The sequence below is a fragment of the Doryrhamphus excisus genome, linkage group LG1 (assembly GCF_037039965.1).
Source record: "Doryrhamphus excisus strain RoL-2023G ecotype Guam linkage group LG1, RoL_Dexc_Guam_v1.1, whole genome shotgun sequence".
Classification (NCBI taxonomy): Eukaryota; Metazoa; Chordata; class Actinopteri; order Syngnathiformes; family Syngnathidae; genus Doryrhamphus; species Doryrhamphus excisus.
In genome coordinates, this window is record NC_136357.1 from 1,076,071 (window position 1) to 1,089,266 (window position 13,196).

The window sequence follows — 13,196 nt, forward strand, 5'->3', positions numbered from 1 at the left end:
TTATACTCTGGAGAGACTTATATACGTTTTTTTCGACCTAATGATGCATTTTTGGCCTTGTGCGACTTATACTCCGGCACGACTTATATATGTTTTTTTCACAATGAATGAAAGTCTTTGTCTTCAACTAACCACTAGACCTTCAATGGAAGTTCTTCCCATGATGAAACAAGCATCACTACAGGTGTGTAAAGTTGCGTTAGAGTTGTGTTACCATGTCTTCTGAGGCAGAGACAGAGTGATGCGTCTCCATCGTCTGAACTCAGATGGGTGGTAGACACTTGGAGCTGTGAACTCAGAGCAGCTTGGCATGCCAGGAAGACAGGCCTAGGTCAAGGACATACATTGAAGTATTTTAAACTGGATCTAAGGAGCATGGACAGGTGTGTACAGTATACTGGATCAGGAAATATACGCAGGTCCGTACCTCTTTGACCAGGTGCCAAGTGAGGCCGTGATTGGTGGAGAACTCCAGGCGGACCTGAGTGTCGATGTGAGGGGACGAGTCTCGCCCACAGCCCATCACCAGCGAGAACTGGAGGCTATAGGAGGCTCCGATCTGCATGGACTGAGTCTCCACGTAACGAATACTGGAACCAGGACTGGGCTCACCGGAGAAACTGAAAGGAAACAAAGACAAGCAGATGATCTTATCCGTTTCCTTTTGAGGTTAAACTATCGGACAATTTTTACCTGAGGGTCCAGTCGTGCTGGCAGTAGGGCTGGACATGACCGAGGTAGAAGCCAAGACTCTGAGTGACGTCCAGCACGTTGCTAAAGTCCAGACTTATGGTGTTGAACAGTACGGAGGTCATGCTGATTTCATCCAGGGCCCACACGTCATGGCCGCGCCCTGAATGGTACGGCTGCCACCATCGAAACTGCACGCCAAACTTTCGAGCGCCGGACGGCAGCTCGACAGACACAATCCTGTTCGGCAGAGAAAAGTATTGCAGTTTCAAAATACTGTCTACTTGGCGGGACTACAGGAAGGACTAGGTCACGGTCAGGATCAAGGATCATGGATCCGAAGGAGGTTCTAAGTAGAGTTTCAAAATGCTAAAGGAAGAAATAGGAGTAAAAACCAAACATATTTGTACGCAATGTACTGCAAACAAGTATTAAAGTGAAATAGCAGTACATCAGAACGTGTACTGTACATGCTTGATGCCAGTGTTTCCAGGAGGATCATGGGAATGTTTCTCCAGGTGCTGAAGATCAATGGCATCCAATGTCCATTTATCAAAACCTCCAATGGCAATGTCCACAGAGCCATTAGCCGTTTGCCGCCCCTGCACAACATGAATCTCCATTGTTCTGTTGAACAAAACTTTTTATACCCGACTGCTGTGCCCCGCCCCGCCCCGCTTTTAGCCTTGTTTTTAGCTCTGAATGAATGTATGGATGTTGGATTTTTGATTTCTTTTTTCTTCACTGTAAAGTGTCTTTGACAATTTATCTTTCACAACCGGTTATTATTATTATTATTATTAATAATAATAATAATAATAATTATGATTATTATTATTATTAATAATTATTATTTTTTTAAATATGATGGCACCCCTCCTGCTTTGAGCACTCTGAAAAGCACTATACAATTAAAATGTAATATTAATATTAATATTAATGTATTTATGTAATATTGGTATTGGTATTGGTATTGATAGTCATAGTCATAGTCATAGTCATAGTCATAGTCATAGTCAGTCATAGTCATAGTCATAGTCATAGTCATAGTCAATTTTAATTTTAATTTTAATTTTAATTTTAATTTTAATTTTAATTTTAATTTTAATTTTAATTTTAATTTTAATTTTAATTTATTTATTAATATTATTTATTTTTTTACATTATGGCACCACTAATATTAATATTAATTATGATTATATTAGCAATAATATTAATAATAATAATTATTATTTTTTTATATTATGGCACCCCTCCTGCACTGTGCCGTGTGGGATCTCCTTGTCATGTTGGAGGCCATCAGGACCATCAAGGTTTAAAAAAATGTTCTTCCACGTTTCAATGAGCCACGTTTGGTCCTCATGCAAATTCCAAAGAAAGAGTTGACAAGGCCTATGAAGACCTTTGTTCTTTTTTTTGGGGTCTTGACCAGTTGACTTTTTTGTTCCATAACCCTCAGGATCCTTTAAGATGTTCCAAATGACTCCTGAGGCCTTGCTAAGCAGCTCAACAATTTGACAATATTTTGCCAATATTTTGTCTCTTAAAGGTCTCACTCCCTCCCTCCCTCCCTCCCTCCCACCAACCTGGGCTCATGGAAGCCTTGGTAAGCATAATGCTGCAGCAGAGTCCAGGTTATTCCGTTGTCTGTAGAATAATGCAGCAGGACGCCTTCTCCTGGTTGGTCTGGAGCAGGACAGGAGCTCAGGGTGCTTCGGCTGCCCAGTCGGAGGGTGAACTGGAGGTACCTGCACACATCAGAGCAGGCAGGAATCCATTTTTGATCAATGAGCTAAGCGAAGGAGGCCATGTTGACTACAATTTGAATTCGTGGAAAACCAACCCTGAGGACATTCCCAGTGTCCATAGCTAGGAATATTGTTGGTCAAAACCCAATTCCAATCTTTGCAGATGACCATGACCTGAATGCCTGATCCAAATTAGGAGTCCTTAACCTTGGTAGACGTCTGTGCTCTCCTGGATGTCATCATAGTTCTTCTGAAAGATTACCTGGCCTGGGAGCTGTCCAGCGGCGCGGTGACTAAGTGTCTCCTGCTGTCCCTGTTGAAGACCAGCGCCTTGCCGCTGGCCAGAACCCCACAGCCGAAGCTGACCTCGGCTCCACGGAGTGATGAGAAGCTGTGGTAGGACGAAAGTCGTGGGCTGGAGAAACCCTCCGATAGGAACGCTGGGAAAGTCTGGGAAGCGAGCTCACAGGCCGGACCGCTGAAGCCTGGGTCGCATCTGAGCGAAGATAAATCATTATTATGATAATTAAACGGAATCATAATGTATAACGAGTGTTTCCTTTCATTACTTGCAGCCAGTCCGGGAACAATGTCCTCTCCCGGAGCAGAAACGGAGGCAAGCCGGCCCGATATAAACTGACAAACACACACGGACACAGCAAGTTGGAATCAAGTATTTTATGTAAGTATTGTATATCTGCTCCTCACCATTATCAATGGCCCACATGTTGCCCACTCCACCACCGGACTGTTTCCAGCGAAAGCGTGTGGTTTCCGTCAGGGCAGCATTGGGAAGCGGAATGGAGATCCTGGTCCATCTGCGGAGATGTTCCAAAATATGTTCTTACAAGCGTACATTGACGGCGTTAGCTTGACGGGTACGCAGTCCTACCCGCTGTAATTGTCGGAAGAGTAGATGGTACTGTGAGGTAAGTGAGGACCAGCGCACAGCTCCGGCAGACACTCGGTGTGAAGCAGAGACCAGGTACGGCCATGATTGGTGGAAAATTCCAGACCGACACTGAAAAAAAACAGAAACAAAATCCCGGCTCGTATTTAGTAGTTGAACGTTAGCTAGATTGGCATTTCCTGATGTAGCCATGTTTGATTCTGTTCTTCTGTTTTTGTCATTGCAATTGTTGTTGTTGCTGTTTTTGTCTCTCTTTTTGTTGTTCTCTTCTCCTCCCCATCTGTTTTTTTTTTTTTACTTCTTTTCTATCCACTCCTGCTCCGGTTTTTATGAAGCCAAAAAATACTTCATATGAGGTGTACTTACTAATCCAGAGCGAATTTTGTGTCACACCAGATTTCTTTACTGGTTCACCATAAGCCAGGGGTCTCAAACACGCGACCCGCGGGCCAAATGTGGCCCGCAGGACGCTAGTTTGAGGCCCCCGCCTTGATATGACAGTTTAATGTTAGTGCGGCCCGCGCAAGTTTGATATGGATGCTGTATGGTATCATGTACCCAGAAAAAATTACTACGTTTGATTAATGTTCATGTTAAAGGTTAAATAACTGTTAATAGTTATCCTCCCTATCCGTGTGGAAGTGGTAAGTTTTTGGCTATTTACGTTTAAAGGAAATAACTTGGAGGCTACCGTTTAGGTCGCTAGCTCTCTAGTTTGCGAGTTAGCATGTGTCTCAAGACCCTGCAGTTGCGCAATATGTTGTAAATAAAAAGAGTATAAATGTGACTATAGTCGTGTTTTGTCATGTCTACAGGGCTCTAATAATGCTTTGTTCATTTTAATCTGAAAAAAAAAAATTTGTCTACCCACCAACTATATGTGGTTTCTTAAGTTTTTATTATTTGCCGTTTTATTATGATTATTATATAGGTTAGCAGGTTTCTTTCTATATTGTACAAGTTGTGTATCATTTTGTATTAGCGGCCATTTTGCAATGATTCCAATTTGGGTTGTAAAAAGGAGCTGATCCAGTCGTTCCCAAAGGTGTCCCACCTGTTGGCAGGCTGGTAGGAGCCACATCCGAGGTTGATGGAGAACTGGACCACGTGTGTGTGCGTGCCGGGCAGCACGGGGAGAAGCTGCATGAAGTCCACTGCCCACACGTGGCGGTCAGCGCCGCCATGAGAGCGCTGCTCCATGCAAAACTGGGTGACCGCCGTTTGGAGCTCGGTGGGCAACGCCACGGAAACTACCGCAGGGGTCTAGAGGGATGACAGAGGACAATGATGTGGATTAGAATTGCTTAATTCAATGGAATTGATCCCTGATTTACATTACCAGCAAATGTCAAGTAATAGACACGCCTATGAAAATTCACTCATGCTAGCTTGATGTTGACATCTGGTTTCAGATCAACATTTGCAACAAAAGTGATAATTTTCTAATTAGATTAAGCTATGGAATGCTCCTCTTCTCTCTTCAATTGCCATTGTTCAATATAAATATAAGACAGTTTATATATTAATGAATGAAACCCATAATGAAACTGATAAACAGATGGAATCAAATTCATGGCACACAACTGTGGTGCATTTAAAGACCGCCGAACAAAATGCTTGCCAAAAAAACCCCCAAAAAAAACACGATAATTGAAGCATAAAAACATAAACATGTATGCTGTACATTTGACCGATAACTTTAAATTATTAATTGTTCTAAATTATTTAAATTATTTATACAAATTACTGTTTACGCTGTACATCTATCCATCTATCCATCCATCCATACTGGATAATCACAAATTTATCAATTAGCATCAATTTGTACCAAGCTAAAACTCCACTCTGAACCCCTGACATCACTTCCTGTCCAGCTCCCATAGTACAGGAAATACATTTACAGCAACATGTAACTGTGAGTCTGTATTAGCTTATTTATGTATGTCAAGGTGACTATAGGGGTGTTATGTCATATCAAGAGGGCTCTAATAATGTTCATTCACTCATTCATTTTCTACCGCTTTTTCCTCACGAGGGTCGCGGGGGTGCTGGAGCCTATGCCAGCTGTCTTGGGGCGAGAGGCGGGGTACACCCTGGACTGGTGGCCGGCCAATCACAGGGAACATATAGACAAACAACCATTCACACTCACATTTTGGACAATTTGGAGTGGCCTAGTATGTTTTTTTGGAATGTGGGATCTGCGGCATCTCACCCTGTAGGAAGAATACGGAAGGGTGTCCAGCACCACACGTTCCCTCTTGCCTTCCGACCTTCCGAACAGAATCACATCATGGTCATGTGACTCCCCTGGGTCGCATTCACCACCACCTGCAGAGACGAAGTACGAAGTACTTTCAGTCACACGGAAGATGCAAGACTAGCATTGGAATCACCCAAAGACAAAGACGTGCTTGATTTCCGTACCCATGGAAAAGTGGAAGCGCAGGTTCCCATACGATGTGGTGTCGATGTACGGCGTGCACACTCTCCTGCGACCTTCCCTCTCGAACACGAGCGCCGAGCCGGACTCGATCTCACCGCAGCGGCTCCCGTAGACGGCTCCCTGAATGTCCCAGCTGGAGGAGGCAAAACAGAAACTTTATCTTCCGTGTAAACAAACGCTACCGACGGCGTTGGGCGTAAATCACCTGGAAGACCATGCACATGTCGACATATTTGTGCACAGTGGAGAGAGGATCCTCATTAGCATTGACAGAAGCTAACTCAGTATGTCAGCCCGTTCCCGGGTCTCCTTATGCCCACCCCCCTTTTTTTTTTTTTTTTTTACATTTTCCACAACATTTCCATTAGGAGAATAATCCCACCTGCATAGAAGCGAGACCATGACACCTGACGGGTGTGCATCCTGGTGTGAAGCGCAAGCGGTGGGAAAGCCACACTGGTGTCACGGATGTAAAAACGCACAGGTAGGTAATTGCTGTCTGCTCGTACGCGAGCATCTACCGTCCATTTTTAGCTACGGGATAATGATGGGAGCGTGTGGCGCTGTGCTGCGCCGTGTATGCATAAGGTGTCTCACTGCGAGCAGATGGAGCGCTGCCTGTGAAGCGGTCGGAGACGTGGCATTCACCTGTGGAAGTCACTAAGCTTGGGGCGGCATGTCATGTGAACAATGTTTAAGAATAGATGCCGTCTTTCCATTGGTTCCTTCTCACGAATGTGCGTTCATCAAACATAACACTGTCAGGTTTTAACCCTTGGATGCACGAGTGACTGGACCCTCCACTCTTCCATAAGTGGCTCAAAAATCACCCATACTAGAATCAATGCCTTTTTATGACAATTTTGCTATTTTGGTTAGGAATAATCACTTGTATGATATTTAGTATTATATTTAGGACCACACAAGAATGATTTCATGTTAGAAACATCTTCATTTTTCACTTTTTTACATCTTTGAAAAAGAAAATGACCCCGTACAACAATAGAAAATGGGAGGATCCATTGTGTGTTACATAAAGGTAAGTTAAAAATGTGAATGGCATGATATTAAAAACATGTTTTTGGGGAATACCTGGAATATAAAATGATTTAAAAAAATTAATTACAAAGATATTTCAAGATAACAACCTGACCGGGTCATTTTTGACCCACTTATGGAAGGTTGGGGTAGTAACACAAAAACTAAAATTTCTTAAAATGTATAAAAGGTAAGTTAAAAATGTGAATGGTATGATATCAAAAATATGTTTTTGAGGAATACCTGAAATATGAAATAATTAAAAAAAATTCATTACAAAGATATTTCAAGAAAACAACCTGACCGGGTCATTTTTGACCCACTTATGGAAGGTTGGGGTAGTAACACAAAAACTAAAATTTCTTAAAATGTATAAAAGGTAAGTTAAAAATGTGAATGGCATGATATCAAAAACATGTTTTTTAAGGAATACCTGGAATATAAAATGATTTAAAAAAAAATTCATTACGAAGATATTTCAAGAAAACAACCTGACCGGGTCATTTTTGACCCACTTATGGAAGGTTGGGGTAGTAACACAAAAACAAAAATTTCTTAAAATGTATAAAAGGTAAGTTAAAAATGTGAATGGCATGATATCAAAACATGTTTTTTGAGGAATACCTGGAATATGAAATGATAATTTTTTTTTAATTACGACGATATTTCAAGAAAACAACCTGACCGGGTCATTTTTGACCCACTTATGGAAGGTTGGGGTAGTAACACTAAATTAAAATTTCTTAAAATGTATAAAAGATAAGTTAAAAATGTGAATGGCATGATATCAAAAACATGTTTTTGAGGAATACCTGGAATATGAAATGATAAAAAAAAATTTCATTACAAAGATATTTCAAGAAAGCAACCTGACCGGGTCATTTTTGACCCACTTATGGAAGGTTGGGGTAGTAACACAAAAACAAAAATGTCTTAAAATGTATAAAAGGTAAGTTAAAAATGTGAATGTCATGATATCAAAAACATGTTTTTTAAGGAATACCAGGAATATGAAATGATAAAAAATTTCATTACGAAGATATTTCAAGAAAACAACCTGACCAGGTCATTTTTTGACCCACTTTTGGAAGGTTGTAGTAAGGTAGTAATACTAAAACAAACATTTCTTAAAATGTATAAAAGGTAAGTTAAAAATGTGAATGGCATGATATCAAAAAGATGTTTTTTGAGTAATAAAAAAATTTTCATTGCGAAGATATTTCAAGAAAACAACCCGACCGGGTCATTTTTGACCCACTTATGCATCTAAGGGTTACGAAGAGTTTGGAACCATTCTTCCTTCATCACAGAGAAGTAAAACATCCCATCAGGGATTAAACTGAACAGGTTAATCTGTGTAATATGACTTTGACGCACACAAAGGCTTCTAAGTTCTAAGAACTTTTCGGAATCCCATAAGCTTTTATGTGTGTTGGACCTCCAGACCAGCGGAGTTGAACATTCTCAGCCTTGGTGCTGCTATTGTTTCATTTCATTCTTGTATTTGACCTTGGGGTAAAGTCATGCGGCGCCACTTTGGAAAAACAAAACATCGATCATATATCCAGGTCTTGACTTACTTTGATGGTGGACTCTCAAAATCCTCCTCCCAGTAGCTTCTTCCCTCCTCTCGGTGCAGATCAATGTCTCGACTGGAGGCGAAGCTGTGGCCGGCTCCTTCGCCACCATGGAAATACAAAGCGTTGCCCTCGGACTGGCAAGCGTGCTGTGCAACACGGAAAGATGGTGTTAGAAGACGACACGGCAGAAGGAACAGAGACAGTAAAAAAAATGTCATCACTCAATATAACAGCTTACAAAGAACACTAAACTCATCACACAGCAACTTAACACCCAAAAGCAATATACAAATATGGAAAAAAACATTTCCCCATAATGCATCACATCTGAACAAAGCATTTAATTGGAGGGCAAGCAGCATAGAAAATAGATAGATGGATGGATGGTGCTGCAATGCTGCCTTGGTCCACCAGAGGGAACCAGAGAAGCCTAAAGGGAGGCCGACATCGCCAATGAATAAAAAATATTCAAATATTTATTTTTAATTTAAAACCGGCATTGGTATCTGTGTGTATATTTATACTTTTTTTACTTATACTTTTGTGTGTTAATTTGCTGTGTGATGAGTTTAGTGTTCTTTGTGAGATATCACTTCAGTGCACTGAAGCTCCAGATCCAAAGAGCCAAAGTTTCCTCATTGACTTGTGAGCAGCGCAGTATTTAAACGATTAGTCGTAGTTCTGAAGTACAGGAGATATCACAAGATGAGAGCTGATCCATAAATTATCCGGAACTCTGTAAAAGCTGCAGGTTTCAAAGTTTAAGAAAAAACTAGAAGGCTTATAAAGAGAAAATTCCGGCACAAAAGAAAGCATTATAGAAGAAAGATCCTTCATGTAGCCGTACCTTCACAGTAGCACCAGGAAAGAAGAGCCAGTTGGCGGTGTCTGGAGGATCCAGGTTGTCCTCCATGAGGGGAGCTTTATGGGCAGCATTGACCAGCAGAACATTGTCCAGGCCCCAGCAGGACTCGTACCCCTCTGGACCTTGAGGAGCCTCCTGAGACCAGCGGAGGCGTACGTTCTCCGCCCTGGAGTGTACCGGCATGGGGAGCAGGTGAACGAAGGTGCTGCTGTTGGTAGGAGCTCTGGAGGACCACAATAGGTTTTGAGTTATGTTTAAGGAGCTGCTATGGACTTTAAGGACAAGGGGGATGGATTGAAGTGAAGACCTGATCTTCTCCAGTGTGATCCAGTCCGAGTTGTTAGCGTTCCCACTGAGGCTGTATGACACAGTGATGCTGGGGTCTGAGTAGCTGAATCGACAGGAGCCTGAACCTGAGGAACAGAAGCAGACAAATTTCCAGAATTGGACAACCTTGGTTAGTGTCATTAGGTGTCTCTTCCGAAGGTCTGAAACATACTCTTATGATGAAAGGTTTCCCATAAATAATGTAAATACAATTAATTTGGTGCAGAATGCCAAAAATGTAAAAAAATAAAATATCTAATATCGAAAATATCCATCTAAAATATGGGCTAATAACTATAAAAGCAATCTTCACTGGCTAAATGTACTACAAAAAGGTCAGTAAGGATAATTCATAATAGTGGGAAATAAAATAAAATAAAATAAAATAAAATAAAATAAAATAAAATAAAATAAAATAAAATAAAATAAAATAAAATAAAATAATAATTATAAGTTACAAAATTTAAAAATTCAAAAAAAACAAAAACAAAACAAGGTCAAGGCCCAAAACAAAAAATGTAATATATATTTTTTTAATTTAAAAAATAAAAAAACATAAATAAAAATAAAAACAAAAACAAAAAAAACCCTTAAACTGTATTATGGAAAGCAGGAAGTGAACAAATGTAACAGTTACTGATTGTAAAAGTACCAGATGGAGGGGTAGGATTTAATAAGCTCTGCTTCTTCCTACTCCTTTTGGACATGTGAAACTGGGAACTGATTATGGGATGCACTCAATTGGAATCTGATGCATGTTCAAATGAAATAAAACCATTACCATTACCATTACCATTACCATTACCATTACCATTACCATTACCATTACCATTACCATTACCATTACTTTTATGGACAGAATGCAGCAAAGGCGTTGGGGGGTTTTGGTTTGGTGGCTGCCTGATTGGGTCGCTTGCTTGAGGAGGCTGGGTTCAAAGGTCCAAAACAAAACATTAAATTAAATTAAATTGAAAAAAAAATTTGAAAAAAAAAGTAAAAATCAAAATTAAACAAAAAAAATGTAAACTATATTAGGAAAGCAGGAAGTGAACAAATGTAACAGTTAGTGATTGTAAAAGTACCAGATGGAGGGGTAGGATTTAATAAGCTTTGCTTCTTCCTACTCCTTTTGGACATGTGGAACTGGGAACTGATTATGGGATGTACTCAATTGGAATCTGATGCATGTTCAAATGAAATAAAACCATTACCATTAACTCATCCGCTCCCAAAGACATACTCATCTGTCTTTTACGTTTTCTTATGCGAGAATGATGATGCAACTCCACAGTTTTAAGCGTAAAAAAAACAACCACAAGGGGGCAGAAGTGCATTTTATAAGAACTCTGCCTGCATTTCCCTTCTATTGAAATAGATGCTGCACAGCAACCGGGAAGTCCAACGGCATCTGGCTGAGTTGCACTAAGTAAGCTGTTGCACGCGTGCACGCACGATGGCTTGTCGGCGTCCCACTGCATCCCCAAATGTGTGTACTCGAGCCTGCGTAAACGTCTGAGCATCTTTAAGTGGTAAAATTCTTCCTTCAAACATTGATGCGTCTTGGAAATGTGTTTGTCTGCGTGCTTTGGGATATGATGGGGTGAAAGGTCACTAATGGAGGATGCAGGAGCTACGGACGACCCCTGATGTTGTGTAGCATCTGTGACTTTCCAATGGCATTGCTTCATCCACCTCTCCATTGGGAAATATGGTACTATTTATGCCTGAAATATCGTACTGATCATATGAAAGAATAAGAATAAGGGAAAAATAATCTTCAAAAAGGAATACATGATAGATGGCATGTCTGAGCTGCATGGTTTTCTGCCACAGTCCCATGAGAACTTCTGAATGCTTATAAAGTTCATAAAAAATACAACGTATCTAAAAACTCTGCCTTCTAGGTGCTTTGTGTAAAAGATTAATAAGATACCAGAGACAGCATGAGGCAAGCAAAAACAACATGAAGCCAAAGACGATTCTATTTCCTGGATGAGACCAATGAATGCAAACTCAGTGACGTTCAGTCAGAAGGACTCGCGGTCCAGATACTGTAAGATGGTGCGCTTGTCTTGGATGTGCACGTGATACTCACCCAGGGCAAACTGAAGGACAGACGCTGTGCTGGTGTTCAGGGACACGGTGGTCTGCAGGACATAACCACAGGATAGATTATATTCAATATAATCCAAAGACTGGATTTCCTGTGAAGCCATTATTCATTCGCTCCTCAGTCACACAACTGGTGGTGGTAAACTACATCTGTAGCCACAGCTGCTCTGAGGTCGTCGGAAACATGTCCGCCAATCGACACCTCTCCAAATTCTACCAAATATTCATTTGCATTTATGAACCGGTGTGGGCGGCACTGGAGGCAAGGTGGGGGGGGGGGGGGGTGATAGATAGGATAGATTTTGGCCAACACAATTCAAATTCTAATAATATGAATACTAATGCTACTATACTATTAATAACAAATAACAAAAAAACTACAATTAATTTCTAAAGATTTAAAAAATGTGAGGGCTGCACGGTGATTAAGTGGTTAGCACACATGCATCACAGCTTGGGGACCCGAGTTCAATTCCACCCTTGGCTAAATCTAAAATCATGCTAGGTTAACTAGCGACTCCAAATAGTCCATAGGTATGAACGTGAGTGTGAATGGTTGTTTGTCTATATGTGCCCTGTGATTGGCTGGCCACCAGTCCAGGGTGTAGAAGACAGCTGGGATAGGCTCCAGCACCCCCGCGACCTTCATGAGGAAAAGCGGTAGAAAATGAATGAATGATTTGTAAAGATTTTTAAAAAAATGTGAGGGCTGCACGGTGGTTAAGTGGTTAGCACACATGCATCACAGCTAGGGGATCCGAGTTCAATTCCACCTTTGGCTAAATCTAAAATCATGCTAGGTTAACTGGTGACTCCAAATTGTCCATAGGTATGAATGTAAGTGTGAATGGTTGTTTGTCTATATGTGCCCTGTGATTGGCTGGCCACCAGTCCAGGGTGTAGAAGACAGCTGGGATAGGCTCCAGCACCCCCGGATAAGCGGTAGAAAATGAATGAATGAATAAAAAATTTTGGTTTAGAAAACCCCAAACATGATATTTTGTTGGTTTAGCGTCGATGTTTGCAGTACAGAGTATGAAAAAAGTGCAGGTTTGGTCCCGGAATCGTACTTACAAGCTCTCGCTCTCCAAAAGGCTCACAGAACGTGATCGCCCGGCCGTGCATCAGAACCCCGCACTGCTCCCCCATCTCACAGTTAGTACACTCCGACCTGCACAAGAGCGGCAATATGGCCGTCACGTGAATGACGACAACATGGTAGGAATTGCACGAGGCGTCGTGGATACCAAACGGTGGGGTCCAGCTCTCCCTGCAAGTTGGAGTCAAAGTCGTCCCGCAGCACGGCGTGGTGAGCATGGACGTCCACTACGAACAACAACAACAACAACATAGCATCAACGCCATTTTGTCTTTTCCAGCCGGTCGATAAGCCAAAACAAGTCATGTGATGAAGGCGGACTTACAAAGACTTGGCCTCAGCGGGGACTCCGTCGGAGCTGAAATATAAATATGATGATGA

General features: G+C 41.3%; 1 protein-coding gene across 4 annotated transcripts in view; it reads right to left on the reverse strand.

Annotated features, from left to right (window-relative positions):
- reln (reelin) overlaps window positions 1-13,196 on the reverse strand; it is a 102,231-nt gene that overhangs the window by 30,170 nt on the left and 58,865 nt on the right. For all 4 annotated transcript variants that reach the window (XM_078790238.1, XM_058075615.2, XM_078790204.1 and 1 more), the window contains exons 5-22: window positions 13,141-13,173; window positions 12,964-13,042; window positions 12,791-12,887; window positions 11,700-11,751; window positions 9,585-9,690; window positions 9,260-9,500; window positions 8,413-8,558; window positions 5,776-5,927; window positions 5,564-5,679; window positions 4,403-4,611; window positions 3,331-3,459; window positions 3,147-3,256; window positions 3,008-3,074; window positions 2,701-2,934; window positions 2,277-2,438; window positions 694-930; window positions 428-620; window positions 215-327 (exon numbers count right to left, since the gene is read on the reverse strand). In XM_078790238.1, the coding sequence (XP_078646364.1) occupies window positions 215-327; window positions 428-620; window positions 694-930; window positions 2,277-2,438; window positions 2,701-2,934; window positions 3,008-3,074; window positions 3,147-3,256; window positions 3,331-3,459; window positions 4,403-4,611; window positions 5,564-5,679; window positions 5,776-5,927; window positions 8,413-8,558; window positions 9,260-9,500; window positions 9,585-9,690; window positions 11,700-11,751; window positions 12,791-12,887; window positions 12,964-13,042; window positions 13,141-13,173 (2,476 nt within the window). The remainder of the gene's footprint in view (window positions 1-214; window positions 328-427; window positions 621-693; window positions 931-2,276; window positions 2,439-2,700; window positions 2,935-3,007; window positions 3,075-3,146; window positions 3,257-3,330; window positions 3,460-4,402; window positions 4,612-5,563; window positions 5,680-5,775; window positions 5,928-8,412; window positions 8,559-9,259; window positions 9,501-9,584; window positions 9,691-11,699; window positions 11,752-12,790; window positions 12,888-12,963; window positions 13,043-13,140; window positions 13,174-13,196) is intronic.